The following is a 17471-nucleotide window of genomic DNA, read 5'->3' on the forward strand; positions in this document are numbered from 1 at the left end:
ACATCATATAGAGGTTGCATTAAGGAGGATGGGAGGGGCATAGCGGGACGCAGCCACTGTATGGCGCCAACAAGCCTCTGAAAATCATTAAGAGTAGTGTATCCCTCGACGTTGATCGGAGGAAGTGCCCTACTAATCTTTCCCGGAAAAATCCTATGCCCCAAGTAATCATAGGGGAAATCCATCTGTACCTTTTCCGGGGCTATGTGAAGCCCCTTCTTGCGGAGGACATGGGTGGTGCGTTGCAAGCAAGCCCAAGCCCCCGTCACAGAAGGTGCTGCAATCAAGATATCATCCATGTAATGTATGAGCATGCAATTCGGGAATTCTTTTCTGATAGGATGTAGCAGAGTATCCATGTAAAGCTGGCACAGGGTGGGGCTATTGGCCATTCCCTGCGGTAGGACGGTGAACTGATAACGTTTACTGGGGGCTTGGAAATTGATCGCGGGGAGGGAAAAGGCAAATTTTTCTTTGTCCTCCGGGTGGAGGGGAATGCTATAGAAGCAGTCTTTAACATCAATCACTATAATAGTCCACCCTTGCAGGACTGCAGTGGGCATAGGGAGACCAGGTTGGAGGGTCCCCATGGGTACCATGTTGGCATTTACTGCCCGAAGATCAATCAACATTCTCCAACTCCCCCCTTTCTTTTTTATGACAAAGACGGGGGAGTTATACGGGCTAAGGGACGGTTCCACTTTGTTCTCGCGCAGGAGGGTCATTACTATGTCTGTGAGGGCGATGAGCTTTTCTTTTGTCAGGGGCCACTGCTCAACCCAAATAGGTTTCTTATTAATCCATGTTATTCTGGGGGAAAAGCTCATCTCTAGAGTGGCCCCAATTAATTTCCCCGCAGGCTATCAGGGGTGGCAAGTGTCAGGTTAAGCTGGCTCAAGATGTCTCTACCCCATAATGCATAAGGGAGGTCGGGTAGGCACAGTGGGGTGAAGAGTCCAGATTCTTCCAAAGCTGACCACCGTAAGGCGTGTGCTGCTTTCATGGCAGATCTATTGCCCCCCACCCCCGTCACTGCTTGAGGGCTCTGTAGGAGTGGCCACTCGCGCCTCCACTGTCCCCTATTTATGACAGAGCAATCGGCTCCAGTGTCAATTATCCCTTCGAGCTTCTGATTTTCCACCGTGACGGTTAACAGTGGTCGCCCAGAGCTGACCGGGTGGACCCAGTTCACATGAGCGGGAGGGGTCCGCAAGGGCAGCGCCTTTCCCACCTCTTGGCCCTGTTTTACCAAGGTGGGAAAGGGGTGGGGGTTTGTGACCCTTACGGATGTGGGACTTCCGGGACCAAAAATGACCTAGGTATGGGTGACTAAGTCCACACATCTCTCAGCCCCTGTGATGAGCGCTGGGAAAATATTTAGCTCGATGGGAATCATCGAGGTTTCCCAAGGCCCGATCTCTCTCTGCTGTGTCCCTTCTCTATAGTCAACCCTCACGGGGATAGTCACAGTGATGGGGCCGCTGTCTTCGAGCACGGGGGGGGGGGGGGGGGGGGGGGGGGGCCCGCGGCCGGGCCCCTCCCTTTCCCTTTTCCCGACTTCCCTTTGGATCGGCAGAACCTGGCTATGTGACCTGGCTTTCCACAGGAATAACAGGTCGGAACTGAAGTGGAGGGGGGCCGCTGCCTGCACTGTGCTTTGAGGTGCCCTGGCTTTCCGCACCCAAAACAGGTGGGTCTCACCTGCATACCGCGAAGGGCGGTCAGGAGGCTATCCTCCCGGTTCTCCATGGCAGTCACTAAGGCTTGAATTGAATCCTCGCTGGGCATGTCCAGCAATTTGTCAACAATTTCTTCTAATGAAGCGTCGGGGGGGAAGGCTGCTAATGGCTGCGATCCCTTTGGGGCGAAGTCCCTCTTTAATCAATTGTCTCATAAGTAGATCAGATCCCGGGGTGTCTCCCATTATACGAGTCACTGTCTCTTTAACCTCGTTCACAAATGAGAGGGGTGTCTGATCTGCTCTCTGCTTCAGCCCAACCAACTTCTGTGTGGCTCTCCCCCCTTTCATGGCTCCAATCTTATCCCAAGCTGCAACATGTGTTTCTTTAACAGTCTCTAGCTCAAACTGGCCATACCGGGCCTGAACAGCAGGGTCAGTATAGGCTCCAGTTCCACACAGGAGGTCAATGGCTAAATCCAGGGGAGTATAACCCCGGGATTTTGCCAGCTTAGAGGCCTCTCTGCGGGCCTGAGCCTTAAAAGCTAAATATGAGGAGGCATCCAGGCATGCGGCTGCAATTTCGTCAAAGTCAGCAGGGGTCCAAGGGTGCGTAGCAAAGAGGTTTTGCATCAGTCTTTTTACATAAGGGGAGCTTGGGCCATATTTAGTCACGGCCTCCTTAAGTTCCTTAAGCATCTTAAAAGGGACAGGGCGGTAGTCTCGGGCTCCGGTAAGGGGGTCCGTAAATACCGGGTAGAGGCCCCAGTCATCCCAGTCCACCTCCTCCCCTTTCTCTATTGCTATGGAGGCACTGGTGGCAAGTAGGCCGGATGGGCGGAGCCCTTGAGGGGATCTCTGAAGGGCGGACAAGGAACACGGGGGAATTTTTGCCTCTGTTTCCTGGCTGGGCCGCCAAGTCTGGGGCGCGGCAGCTGTCCAATCAGCGCGGACTTCTCCCTCCTCGTCAGCAGCCTCCCGGTCCCACCTACTCACGCTCCTCTTCCTGCCACCCCTGAGGACTGTTTGCACCCCTCCCTTCCCGCGCTCGGAAACTTCCGGCCCTGAATCTCTAAGTGCGCCACATTCATCGCCCTCCCCCTTTTCATTCTGTCTCGGTAAGGAGGGGCATGCGGCATTTTCTTCTCCCTGGGGGCCCCTTGTTCCCCCATTGTTTCTTCTAAGTTCCTCCCATGGATACAGGGGAGGGGGTGGCCTTCCCTCTTCCTCTGAGCTCTCTGAATCCGATCCCGCCAACGAGCTACCCACCTGAGTGCTGATTGGTCGTGCCAAAGTCACCTTCTGGGGATGCAGGGCTGCATCCACTATCTTATACACTGTAAAATCCTCAGGGGTCAGTTTTCCCGGGCAGGTGTCATCATAGGAGGCCATCTGCTGCCCTACCACCTTCCATTTATCTGGTTGGATCCCACTATGTTGCACCCAAGGGCAGATGTTCCAGATATTCTCAACAAAAGCACGGCACGTCTTGATAGGTAATTTACAGCCATGCTTAGCGCAGAGTTTATAAAGCTGCGCTGCAACGACCCCTTTCTCCTCTGGCTGAAAGGCGGGAATACTATTCCGGCCCCCCATGCTGTCTACTAGCCGAGGCTGCAATCCTAACAGGTGGCAGAACTGGAAAGTTCCCGTTCGGCAAAAGAGAAGGAGGCAGCAGGGCACAATCAGACAGGCCAGCACGGCAAGGAGCGTGATTAGAGCAGAAGGAGAAAGGGAAGAGAAAGGAAGCATAGTCAACACAATAGGGATATGTCCTTCAGGCAATATCTGAGAGTAAACGCCCTCTCCTTCCTCCCGGTCGGAAACGACCGAGGCTGTCTGGAGAATCCGACCAGCGGATTCAGACGTTCCCTAGCAAAATCAGGTCCCTGTTCCGGGTGCCACTTGCCGGGTTTTTATTTACAACGCCGGCTTCTTTATGCTAGTCCGTCCTCTTACTCACCAGTCCAACGCATGATGAGTCTTCGGGGTACCTCCGGCCCCCACTCTTTGATGGGGGAAGAACCAGACAGAGCGCCTGAGGTGGATAATGAGTCTTTATTCTTCTGTGATCACATCCCCGCTCCCGCCCAACCTCTCAGCAGACACTTTTATCCCCTCTGTCCTCCCTCCCATGAACTCTTACTCAATGAGGGGCCGAGTTCTGTAACATTCCCTTATAAGGTGATTATGTTTCCCCCGCTAAGCGACCGCCAAGCCTCTTCCCCCCGCCCCCAACACATAGAACTAGAAATATTGCTACCTGCGGCAAGTAGCAGTCATGGGGATGGCTATCTGTGTGTGTTTGTGTGTGTGTGTGTGTGTGTGTGTGTGTGTGTGTGTGTGTGTGTGTATTTGGAGGGGGTTCATCTTGGATATTACCCCAGTGAGGGTAAAGGATACCATGAAATATAAGGTTTCTAAACAGTGGAAGGGGGAAGAGTTCCCAGAATGAGGCCAACTTGGGTTATGTCAAGCAGGGGAGGAAGTCATCATTCAGGGAATAATACTATTAAGATCCTCTAAAATTTCCAATCTGAGGAAAAGCCCCATTTTCCTACCCTTACTCAGGGTTATTCTAGTGGGCAGCCTTACATGCACATCCTTCTTGCCTGTCTGCACCCAGGAGAAGGAGACAAAGTAGGAGGTGTCCAAAGAGTAATGGCAGATGGGTGGCATATTGTGGGGATAGCAGCTCTCCTGATACACAATCTGTGGAGAGTCATTTAAGATAATCTCTTGATGCAAAATGTCATCTTCTTTCACATGGGAAGCCTGGGGGAGGGAAGAGAGATGAAATGAGAATCTGGGCCAACACGCCCCCCACATCCAATCCCAGAGACATATAAATATTCCTCTGAATGACTTCCCAAACTGGAAGTACCTTCTGCTCTTGTGATCTCTATGATTGGCTGGCTACTCCCTGAACCTTCATTTGAAGCAGAATGGCAAGGTTGGACATGTCTACATTCCTCTCTAGGCTACACTCTTGATTCTGACCTTGCTTTATCCTGCGCATATACCTTGCTGTTACAATCCATCTTTCTTCTTGTATTTGTAATCTCAGGCCTGAACTCAATGTAGGGCAACAGAAAGTGCTTAAATAAATGCTCATAGATATAACTTGATACAAATCATACATTTAGAACTGGAAGGGGCCTTGATCATCATCTAGCCAACCAATTGAGGCCCCAAAGAAAAGGTACCAAGACCAAGGACACAGGCAGTAGAGACAGAGCCAGGATTCACTTTTAGTCCAGCTCTGATGATACAATCCTCTTGCCTCCAAATGAAGGGGCAAACAGTCATGACACACACTGAAAGAAGTGGATGAATAATGGATATAATGAAAAGCAAGTCTGACTACTATACTCTGTTGGTGGTGAGATTATCCAGCATAACACAGGTAAGTGATCATCAGAGAAAGGATTTGAACTGAGGTCCTCTCAGTAAAATCCAGACATTTTGGCAACTCTCTACATAAAACTGAGGTAGTAGTCATCCCGATTTGTGTGCCTTCCCTCTCTGATCCCATTTCCTATATTATGAGACTGGGAGAGTTGAGCTTTCTATCTTCTACTCCTGTTCAGAAAACTACAGCAGCTCTCTTTTACCTCTAAGATCTAGGACCAACTCCTCTTGGCTATTTGAAGCACTTTGCTTATCACCTGTCCTCAACCTACCTTTCTACATGCTCTGTGGTCCAAATATCCATTTTTCACACTTTAATTTCTGTGCCTTGACCATCTGAGGAAAAGCTCCATGATCTGTGACTGTCAGAGGTACGATATTTTGAGTTCTCCATCCATGGAGTGATTTGTGTAAGGTCACAAACAAATTAGGGTAAAAAAGGTGAAACCAGAAACACTGACTCTAGACCAGTGATCTCTCTCGATTCTCTACCAACTCTCCCTTACAGAGTTCTGGGCTACCTTCTGTAACCCTCATGCTCTTTCTTCTCATCTCTACTTCTTAAAATACTAAATTTCCTTCCAAATTCTGCTTAAATGCTGACTTCTTCATTTAGCGCCTCATGTACTCCCTTCTCATCTCTAACTCTTAAAATACTTAATCTCATTCTAGATTATGCGTAAATACTGACTTCTTCATCCTATTCCTCATGAATTGTCTTCTCACCTCTACCTGTTCTGCTTGCCTGTGCTTCCTTCTGAACATTTTTCTGTTCTCTTCTGTGCATTTACAAAAAAGTGAATATCCTTCCCCCCACATCACTGTTCCCATTTTACCAGTAACCAAGGAAAAAGAAAGAAGGAAAAAAACCCTTGCAAGAAATAAGTATAATCAGCAAAATGAGTTTCCACATTGGTCATGTACAATGTTTGTTTTTCATTGTATGGAGTCCTCTACAATCCTGTACCTCACCTTCAGGAGACAAAAAGCTTCCTTAATTATGGTACTTTGCAGTCATAGTTGCTCATTGTATCAGCATTCTTAAAACTTGTATGTCTTTACAAGTTGTCCTTTTTGGCAAATAAAATCAATAAAGGTAAACTGAGGCACGGGAATGTAAGCAAAAATTAGAGTGATGTGTGTAATTGTGATCAAAATGGGTTAGGTGGTGACCTCAGGAAAACCAGAAATCCCAAGGAGGAGAGGTCTCTCTTTAATGACATACAACAAAAAAGACATCTTGGAAAGGCATGGAACACTATGATTGGTTATCCTAAAAAAAGGTAGAATGGTATTTGGGGTAGGTTAATCTTGTCCTTCCCTGACAACTAAGGATATTAATTATTTTATGGTATCCATTTGAATCTTGCAATTCTTTCTAGAAGGTCAAAACTACCAGATTTGTTCTCTCCCAGAAAGACATAAAAAATTTCTCCTATTTCATCCCCTAGTATCTTTTGGAGACAGTATCAAGTTAAGTTATGGGGCTTAAAGTTAGCAAACAGATATGCTGTTAGTTTTAAGGGGTTACCAGTATGAGAAATACTATTTTTAATGGAACTTTATCTCAGAGGGAAAGTTAAATTACTGATCCCAATTCAAAGACACAGAAAGATGACTTTAGGCAGACACAGACGCATAGGTAAAACTCAACACAGAATAACATCAATTACATTATAGGATCAATTCAGTAGAAACTAAGTAATATTACTTTTTATATTCTCATCTTTTAAAAATATTTTTCTCATTTGACTTAGTTTATTCTGTCTCAATCCATGTGATTTAGGATTTTCTGAAATCATCTTTCATAATTTCTTATATTTCAATAATATTCCATTGCATTTGTATACTCTAATTGGACCAGTCAGTCTCTAATTGTTTAAATGATCATTGTAGGGAATCTACTCCTATTCTATTGTTGTCCCTTCTGTGTTGTAATTCCCCCTTTGGGTTAGAGAAATTTTATTGGGGAGAGGGTGTTTATGACTCTAGAATTCCCCTTCCTCTTACCCAGCCCTCACTGTTATTTATTTTCAAATTTGATGTATAATGTGTGTTTTCAACTCTCCTTTACCCACTTCATCTTGGATTGAGGCTTCTATGATGCCTATTTACTATTCCACTCTTTCCCTCATGTTTGTATATTCTTTTTTTCCAAACACTTCAATTATGACCAATTATCAAATTTTGCCACATTTCTTCCTCCTTTCCTAATTAGTGTATCACTTTTACACTCATATCCCTCCTTGAAATCATTAGAAGAGAACCAATCAACTTCATGTGTATGTCTTTCTTATTTACCTTCCACAATATCTTCTGAAGGTAATAAGGTGATGAAGGAACACTTGTTTCTGTCCCCCCCTACTAGAATATCAGTAAACAGCATCTTCTAGTTACTCAAATACATTTCTCTTTCTGAGTTTCTCTGAACTCTTATATTTGTATTGCAAAATTCCTCTTTAAATTCTGGTTTCTTTGTCAGGAATGTTCAGAAGGCTCTATTCCATTAAAATCCATTCCCTTCCCCCCACTCCATTTAGGATACTACTCAATTTTTGAGGGCACATTAGAGACCTGTATTTTTTGCCTTTTGAAATTTTGTATTCCCAATATCTATTCTTGTTATAGTAGAAGTTGTTGCAATCCTGACTGTGGTTCCTCAGTAATTGAACTATTTTTGAGGACTAGCAGGATTTTTTTCTTTGACCTGGGTACCATGGATTTTAACTCAGACAATCCTGAAAATTTTAATTTTCTTTACCTTTTCAGAACATTATTGGTGAATTTTTTTCCTATTTTCCTCTAACTCTTCATTTCTAACCAAGTTCAGCAGTTCTCCCTTAGGATTGTATTTTAGTTATAATTCTTTTTTTGAATTATAGTCTTTCAAAGGGTCTAGTGATTCATAAATGATCTCTCCTTGACAAGTTTTCCAAGTCAGTTGTTTCTGATATCAGATATGTGGCATCTTCTTTTTTTAATTATCTTTCTATTCTTTTATTTGGCTCTAATATTTCTAGCTATTTCTGGAACATACTGAATTTAGTTTACTCATCCAGATTTCAGAGATTTCATTACTTGGGAAAGGTTTATCATTTTCTACACAGTGATTTATTCTCCTAATTCTTTCCTTCATTTTTTTAAAATCTCTACAATACTTCTGGTTATTTATGCAGCCCTTGTGGCAAATTCATTTTTTTCCTTTGAGTCACTACTTGCAGTTCTTACAGAGCTCTTTTTTCTCAAGTCAATAAACATTTTTCAAGTGTGCCAGGCACTTTGTTAAGGGTTGAGGATACAAAAAAGTCAAAAGACAGGCCCAGAACATGATGTCCTGCAACTGAAGTGGGAAATAATAAGGGGTCTACCCTGGGCACCATCCTAAATTGAGGATGTAGAAGGAGCTCTCTGATATCAGCCATCTACCTTCCTCATCCAAAAGAAGCAAGGGGCTCCAGGGGCAAGGAATCCTGAGGTGGTATGAATGTCAGAATTGGTTTCTTCTTAAAGCTTGAAGGTTTTCTGAAGCTTGCATAATTCAGAACAATCTGGTGGAAAAAATGATCTTGAGAACTACAATAGTTTTTTTTAATACAGATTGGTGTTTTGGTTAATCCAAGGTTAGGGGGTCAACCTTGTTTTTTCTCAGCCTTGGCCACAGAGGTTCTTGGGGTGACTTCCATCACCTGACCTCAGGACCCCTCCATAAAGGTGGACAGAACACTGCACCCATCAGAGCTTCTGGGGGCCCTTTGGCACCTGGGCCAAGAGATGTGAGCATTGACACACCTTTCTGGACATTTATGTTCTCCAGGCCTTCCAATGCTTGTGACATCTCTATAGGTTTCTTCAAGGAGAAACTCACTTAGTTCTCTTGTCAGAGAGGGGAAAGTTGCCAGGCCTTTCATGATCCCATCTGTAGTTCCTTGATACTTTCCTGCCTATGCTAGTGCTGGCTTTGCTGGTGGCCACATTTTCTCCTTCCTTAGGTTTCTGACTGATTTTTTTCTTCAGTTTGAAGTGAAAAATTCACTCTCTTTAGTTGCTCATTGAATTTCTTGATCATTATTTAATATGGTTCCAATTCTAAGTTTTTGAGGAAGTATGTGTGTGGATGCTCTGCTTCGACTCAGGTGCCCCTACTGATCAGGCATCCTTGTATTTGTTTTTTATTATTTTGCATCCTGTTCTATTATCTCCCCTATAAAATGTAAGCTCCATGAGGGCAAGGACTGTATCACTTTTATTTGCATCTTCAGCATATTTTGCTTATAGATGCTCAGGTTTTTCTGCAGCAAGTAATGTCTAAACTTGACTTTTGACCAAATAGTTTCCTCTCTCTAGGTTTACATTTCCTACTCTCTCAAATTAAGGCCTTGGTCAAGATGACTTCTGAGATATTTTAGCGATCAAGACAACCAATACTGAAATGGGGCCAATATCAAAAGTAATGTCCTTCCCAGAAGTTCTGCTATTACCAGTACTCATAAAAGTAAACATAAGGTAGATAACAACCATTATCTGAATGGGGTGAATTTCTGGCATCATGGCAGGCTGGGACACCTTCCAGCAAAAGTATCATGGTGGTCTGTAGAGGGATGTTGATTTTAGGCAAGGGTACAGCTCCGTTTGAAATATTGTGTGTCTGTAGCAACCCTTGGTTGAGGTTCAAAAGACTGGGGTTACAGCTTCAGCTCAGCCACCAGCTGTAGCTCCTTTATAATTAGGGGACTTAATTCTTGTTTTAAATCCTGTTTCTCCACTTGTATGAAGGAATTTCGCTCAATGTTCTTGAAAGACCCTATCAGTTCTGAATTTTAGTCTGTTTAGAAGAAATAACACATTAACTTTATGTAATTGCCAACAACTTTGCTAAAATTGGAAGAGTAGAAATGCAAGAAAAAAGAGAGACCTTCCCTGCCGCTGAGGAGTTTCCATTCTAATGATGAAAGACCAGTGAAAAGCTGGAGGTGGCAGGAGGAGGCTGAAGAAGGCTGAACAATGGTGGCAAATTCTGTGTCCTTCATCAAAACGTAGGTTCCAGAAAAAAACTCACAGACTCAAAGGTCTGTAGGGGCAGAGCTCCTCAAGCCTCAAAGTTTTCATCTGTAAAATGCAATAATAACACCTCAAAGGCACCTGGACAAAGAGGTGACCCTGAAATCATGACTGCCTTTGGTAAAGTCAGACCTCTAAAAAGTACTAACTTTGAGATTCAAGGCAGGTTTCCTGACCGCCCCCCCCCACCTCCTACCCTGCTTGTACAATAGCAGAGTGAGGTTGTAGGGTCCTAGTTTTAGATGGGAAAGGACCTAAGGTTGGTCATCTAATTTAATCCCCTCATTGTAAAGAAGAGGAAATGGAGGTGCAGAGATGTTAAGCAATTTAGGAAGGAGGCTTGAGAACTGGAGGTGGTCCAGTTCAAATACCTCAATTTATAACCACGGAAACAAAGACCCAGAAAAGCAAAGAGATTTGCTCAAGGTCATAGTTACTAAATGTCAAAGGTCAGATATGAACCTAGGTCATCTGATTCCAGGATTTGAACCCAGGTACTCCCAACTCCAGGGCTGTTGCTTTATCCACTGTGCCAGCAAGCCACCCTGAAAAGTCACTTTCTTTATTTGCTCATTGGATTTCTTGATCATTATTTTATTTGGTGCCAATTTTAAGTTTTTGAAGAAGTAGGTGGACAGTCTGTTTCTGCTCAGGTACCTCTCCTGACCAGGAGTTCTTGTATTTATTTCATTAAATTCTGTATCTCTTTCTGTTATCTCCCATTTAAAATGCAAGCTACCAGGGTGACTAGGTGGCACAGAGGATGGAGCTCGGCCCTGGAGTCGGGAGTACCTGAGTTCAAATGTTGCCTGAGACACTTAATAATTACCTAGCTGTGTGGCCTTGGGCAAGCCATTTAGCCCCATTTGCCTTGCAAAAACCTCAAAAAAATGCAAGCTCCCTGAGGGCAGGGATTCTATCACATTTTTCTGTATCCATTTTGTTTGTAGATTTCTCAGGTTGTTTCCAAGCAAGTGATGTATAAATTTGACCTTGATAAAGAAGTTTCCCCTTTCTAGGCTTAATTTTCCTCCTCTCTCAAATGAAGACCTTGGTCAAGATGACCTCTGATATCTTTTAGCTCTCATCATTTGATCCTAAGAACACTCATGTTGAAATGTGGACCATTAGTAATAAAAATACCCTTTCCATAAGCTCTGCTATTAGCAGTACTAATGAGCGTAGACAGAAGGTGGATAATAATTTTATCTGAAGGACTAAACCTTGAATGGGTTAATTTCTGACATCATGGCAGGAGGAGGGGAAGATACTTTCCAGCAAAGGTGATTTGACAGTCTGAAGAGGGAAGTCAGTTTTATGCAAAGGGACAGCACAGCTTGGAGCATAGGATGTCTGTGGCAGCCATGGCTTGAGGTTCAGAAGACTGGGGTTACAGCTTCAACTCAGCCACCAGCTGTAGCTCCTTTATGACTAGGTGAGTCCATTCTTGGTTTAAATCCTGTTTTTCCATTTGTATGATGGGATTTCACTCAATGTTCTTGAAAGACCCTATCAGCTCTGACTTTTACTCTGTTTAGAAGAAATAACACATTAACTTTATCTAATTGGCAACGACTTTGCTAAAATTGGGTTTGTGTCTGTTTCTGTGTGTGTGTGTGTGTGTAGAAATGCAAGGAAAAAGAGACACCCCCCCACCACCACCACACCTTTGAGAAGTTTCCATTCTAATGATGAGAGACGAACAAAGAGGGAATTGAAAAGCTGGGGATGGTAGGAGGTGGAAACATAATGGCAAAATCAAAAGGTAGGTTCCAGGGGTAGAGCTCCCTAAGTCTCTATGTTGTCATCTGTAAAAAAGGATGATAATACCCCAAAGAGCTGTCCTGGGAATCAGGATGGTCTTGGGTAAAATCAGGCCTCTAAATCTCGAGGCAGATTTCCTGACCTCTCTCTTCCCTTGCACAAGAGTAGAGGGAGCTCATAGGAGCCCAGATTTAGATGGAAAGGACCTAATGCTGACCATATATTTTACTCCCCTCATTGTAGAGATGAGGAAACTGAGGTGCATAGATATTAAGCAACTTAGGATCAAGGTTTTAGGCCTGGAGGCAGACCAGTTCAAATTTCTGACTTTATAGGCAAGGAAACCAAGACCCAGAAAAGGCACGGGATTTGTGCAGGGTCATACAGGTACAAAATGTCAGAGGTGAGATATGAACCTAGGTGATTTGATTCCAGGACTCTTCCCTCTCTTCACTGATGAAATCACAGGTCTGGACAACTAAAATAAAGAACTGAAATGAAAAATCCAAACCTACCCTGCAGAACACTGAATGAGCCTTCTGTACTCAACAAACCTTTAATCACTATAGAAATGTCGCATTATCAGTGGTAAAGATGCCAGACCGGGAGTCAGGAAAGAGACCGTGGCAGAAATCCCTCTTCTGACACTTATTCCCAGGGTGACCTGGACAAGTCATAGAAAATCGGAGCTTTGGATTCTGAAAAATCTGTACATGCATAAGACAAGGACAGAATGAAAGTGACCCTTGCATCCCAGACTTGTGCTGGGATATGCTCTTCAAACCCGTGGGTTCCATGGGAATTTCATTTCTTATTTCTGCCTCTTTTACCCAGAATTCCCTTCCCTTACTCTATGGCAGCTCTGGCCATCAAACCATGGTGGGATGAAATTTTGCATAACTCTTTTACCCATTTGCATTCTAGATTCAGGGCTGAAAAGTACCTCAGAAGCCAACTGGTCTAAACTCTTTTTATAGATGGGGAAATTGAGACCAAGAAAAGGGAAATGATGTTCTCCAAGCTCACTCAGGTAGTAAGTGGTAAAAATGAGATCTGAACTCAAGCTCCTGAACGCCACACCCAATTCACATCCCCAGCTAGGATGGAAGGACTCCAAAGTACCCACCCTCAGGGACTGCTTTAAGATCTGAATGTTTCCCACATCACAGCTCTTCTATCTTTAATTGCACAGCTGATGTTTTTGACCAGAAGAGCAAGTCTTTATATTTAGCTTATTAGATTGAATTATATTAGATTTTCCATGTTACCTCTTCCCGTTTCTCATTTATAAGAGTTTTCAGAGTTTTCAAATCAGGAACAATTCTGTCGGATGATTCCATGGTGTCTTCCTTTGTCTTTTCCAGATGTTTCTGGCTCTCGTACCTAGAATAGTTTAGTTTCATAAGGAACTTGATATAGGGGGATCTCAGAGCTCATTGAGTCCAATACTCTTATTTGACAGGCAAGCGGATGGAGTTCCAAGGATGTAAAGTGAGTCATGAAATGTCTGAAAACTAGATTTGAACTCAGGAATACCTGACTCTAGACCCACCCCTTATCCACTGTGCCATCTAGTTGCCTTGAGATAGGGGATGGATTTGAACTCAGATTCTACATCTCTGAAGATCTATTCTCTCAGCACTTTGCCACCTTGCTTCTCTTATAGGAAGGCTTGGCCATGTTATACAGGATATTATGGAGGGACCACTAATGAGCCCTTCCTCAGGTAGCATGTTGGGAGGGAAGTTATTTATATGAGTCAGGGTTTTGCGGGGTCAAATACTCACAGTGAACAGCCAGGACCACACCTGGGATGAAAGACAAGAAGGAATAACCAATGGTCTCTAGAGTCTCTTCACTGACCTGTGAGCTACTGGTCTAAAAGGCTGTGATGCCATGCCTATAGCTTTGTGACCCAGGCATGTAGATTGCCAGCTGTTCTAAGTCCTTTGTGAGCTCTGTGAGCTCATTTGTCTAGAACCCATATGTCACAGATGAGGTCTCCCCTCCATCCAGACTGGGCAGGGGTGAAGCCCTCCAGGCCAGTCCAGGAAGCTATCTTTGCCTTGGTTACAGAGTGGCATCACAGAGTCGTGGAAAGAACTCTGGCCTTTCAGTTCTTACATTTTCCAGTCTGCGTGCCCCGGGGCAAACTGTTTTGTCCCTTTTCCCCCTGTTCTCAATGCCTCAGTTTCCTTCTCTCTTAGTTATCTGAGTTGACCTGACAGGGTGGATATGAATAAAGAAGTTTCACTAACACCTTTGTCCTTTCTCTGGTCTGATCACATCTGGATGGGAAGAAGCTGAAAGAGTATCAGAGGAGGGTGATCAGCTTGATGATTGGTCAATTGTAAGAGTTTAGCTCTAGTGATGAAGAGGTACTGGAGTCATCGAGGCTAAACCTCTCATTGTACAGATGAAGAAAAGGAGACTCAGGGTCACTCAGGTAAGTGTCAGAGGTCCTGAGTGTGACTCCAGGATGCTGTTTGGGAACCATATCATTCAATGGAAGGGTTTTGACAGAACTAGGCAGCTTCGAACAGAGAGGAAGCTATTATCATTAGCCCAGTGTCTCCCATGTGAGAAATCTTTATTGACTGACTGATTCTTTGGCTTAGAAATAGGGACGGATCGATTCTTGATCAGTCTGTGATTCTGGGCATGATAGGCCTGGAGAAGAGACAACACAATGGTAATCAAACAGCAGGGTTCAAATATTTAAGGAGTAATTTGATGTATATGTTTGACCCCAGAAGAACAATGGGGAGCAGCTGCAAGGGAGCAGATAGATTTAGACCAGATGCCAGTAAAGTCCTCCCTAACAATCCAAGCTTTTTGAAAGACTAGAGAGGTTGCCTTTGCTGGTGATGACTTCTACCACCCTGGAATCTTTCAGACAGAGGCCAAAGTGGGTAGTGACCTCCCCATCTCTGGGCAGGGGTGGGGTGTTTCAATCAGAGATCAGATTCTATGCTCATTCAGTATAGTGTAGGCATTCTTCCTTAGATATAGGTTGGAAGCAATAGCTCCTGGGGTCTCCCCGGAATTCTGAAGAAGTTCCTAGGAACCCTAATGGGAGGTAGGCACTATGGATTAGCTCTACAGAAGTCCTCAGCTGATGCCTCCACATGGAGGTATGGAGGAGACTTTATAAATATGTAATGCTTTTTATATTGTATCATAATATTTATTAACATGCAAATAAATGTAATTATGTCTTAACGATTAGGACCTTTGGACAGTAATTCCCTCCATTTCTCAATCACTTGATCACCAAACATTTATTAAACATTTACTATGTTCCAGGAGCTCTGTTAGGGGTTGGAAAGCCATACACTAAGAATGAAACAATCCCCACTCACAGTTTAATGAGTGAGGTAAGTTTACATGGAATCACTGGAAAAAGAATAAATACAAATATTTACACCAACGGATATTGAGTTCCCTATAGTAAGTCTAAAGCACTTATTCTAGGAATAGCTGTTTTTGGAGCTGAAAGGGATCTTGGACACCATTGAGTCAAATTTGCTCATTTTCTACATGAAGAAATTGATAAATGACTTGCCCAGAGTCATGCAATAAGTAAGCATCCAAGGTGAGATTTGAACCCAAGTCTTTCTGACTCCAGTCTAATTACCAAGTCCCTTTGCCAGTTATACTGTTGTTGTTCAGTCATTTTCAACCCACCACGACTCCATTTGGGGTTTTCTGTGCAGGAATACAGCAGCAGTTTGCCATTTTCTTCTCCGGATCATTTTGCTGATGAGGACACTGAGACAAAGCAGGTGAAGTGAATTGTCAAGGGGTCACACAGCTAGGTTCAGTTTGAACTTTGGAAGATGTTCTGTCCTAGATTTGCATCCTAGCTAATCTTTGCATGTCTGAGCCCTGGTAAGAACTGGGGTCTTCTATACAAGATGGGCACTTTAGGATGGCCAGTGGAGCAATGAATGAAGGTTGTCTATGGTTATCTTAGCTACCCTCACAAGCCTAGAGAAACATCCACGTTCTCTTCTGCTTGTCATAGCTGGCTTTCAGGTTGTGGGGAGATATCACCCCAAGGTCTGAATGATCAACCTCCCAAGAAGCATGGTGGCTCTTAATACAAAAGCTTGAGCAATGACTCTCCAGCAAGGTTTTGGGCTGGTGGGACAGGCATCCTTGGGCAGGCAAAGGTGAGTTCTCTATAAGAGATCATTCCTGGCTTCTGCATGACTTATTCCTTCCATCTCAGTCCAGCCTAAACTTGGCCCCCATTCACTGGTGGCAGTGGGGACACTGGGGCTCTCTCCTTCTACAATTCTATCAATAACACCATCGCCTATAATTTAAATTTAAAGCTAGAAAGGACCTTAGAAATCCATAATTCCAATACCCTTATTTGACAGGTGAGAAAAGTAAAGTTCATAGAGGCAGGAAGCCTCTGAGGTAAGATTCAAACCCAGCTCTTCCTGTTCCCCAAACCAGAAGCCCGTAAGCTATGTCACATCTCCTGTTCAAGACCTTAGATGTGAGGGCTGGAAGGGACCTTGAAGGTCATGGAATCCAACTCTTTCATTTCATTTGTTAAACTTTTGTTTTTCTGCAATTCACAACAATATGGATTTCATTATGTGACATGTAGGGGAATGTCAGTAGAATGGAACAAGACTGTAATTCTCTTTTCTCCTATTCTCTTAAACTCTGCCCTACCTCTCATATAGATGCAATATGTTGATTTCCACCAATGAGGAGAGAGTCTCATTACAATGGGCTTTAGGACTGGAGTAGGAAGCAGGACAAATCCAAGACACACTTCGTAAATAAAGGAAGACAAAAAAAGGAGTGCTGTCAATTTCTTGTGGTTGAGCTGCTCCAAGGTTAAAAAAGATGCTGTTTTCCAGATTTAGAGCCATACTCATCACAAGTGTACTTTTTAGAATTAGACAATATAATACAATTCATCTTGAAGAATTAAAGGTCAAGAATGCAATGATACATCTCCAGAAGTAATTATTTCCTATTTGATAAAAATTGCTGGGAAAACTGGAAAAGCATCTGACAGAACTTAGACCAACATCTTATAACATATAGCAAAATAAAGTTCAAAAGGAATGATGAACCAAATATAAAATGTAACATCATTTAAAAAAAAATAGAGGATAAGAAAGGAGCTACCTTTCACCTACCTATGGCTAGGGGGAGATTTTTTTTTAACCCAACAACAACAACCAGTGTAAACAACCAAAGGAAATGATCACAGAAGACAAAGTAAAAGGTAAGCAATTTTGAAAAATCTCTTTTTCTGAGACGAGTTTACTATCCAGATCTGACTGTTCTCTTCACTGTGCCCTCTGGAGGTCTGCTCATAATTTACCAACTTCCTTTCATCTTAAATCTCTTCCTCTCTTATTTCTTCCATCTTCTGGTTCTCCCTGAGACATGGTTCCTTCTAGATGAGAACATTTTTCTCACCCCAGTTTCTATGCCTGGTTTTCTTTTTTCCTCATACTTTCTGATTCATTGGGGTCCATGGGGGGAGCATGAATACTCCTTGCTTCCCACTGCCTCTTCCAGACTC

The 17471-nt window shown here is 43.6% G+C and overlaps 1 protein-coding gene and 1 long non-coding RNA gene across 4 annotated transcripts in view; one reads left to right on the plus strand and one right to left on the minus strand.

Annotated features, from left to right (window-relative positions):
* The window catches only part of LOC141515136 (uncharacterized), a 77552-nt gene that overhangs the window by 17940 nt on the left and 42141 nt on the right, over nt 1-17471 (minus strand). Inside the window, exons 1-3 of one of the 3 annotated variants that reach the window (XM_074226455.1) lie at nt 13699-14456; nt 13180-13294; nt 4274-4453 (exon numbers count right to left, since the gene is read on the minus strand). In XM_074226455.1, the coding sequence (XP_074082556.1) occupies nt 4274-4453; nt 13180-13251 (252 nt within the window). In that variant the 5' untranslated portion in view covers nt 13252-13294; nt 13699-14456. Of the gene's footprint in view, nt 1-4273; nt 4454-10944; nt 11678-13179; nt 15061-17471 lie in introns of those variants that run through there. The other 2 variants (XM_074226454.1, XR_012476222.1) reach the window with 2 other exon arrangements.
* On the plus strand, nt 11087-17338 carry LOC141515141 (uncharacterized). The gene is made up of 3 exons (XR_012476225.1): nt 11087-11582; nt 11774-14357; nt 15218-17338. It is a non-coding gene; the product is annotated as an uncharacterized LOC141515141 (long non-coding RNA).

Source organism: Macrotis lagotis, chromosome 2 (genome assembly GCF_037893015.1).
Source record: "Macrotis lagotis isolate mMagLag1 chromosome 2, bilby.v1.9.chrom.fasta, whole genome shotgun sequence".
Classification (NCBI taxonomy): Eukaryota; Metazoa; Chordata; class Mammalia; order Peramelemorphia; family Peramelidae; genus Macrotis; species Macrotis lagotis.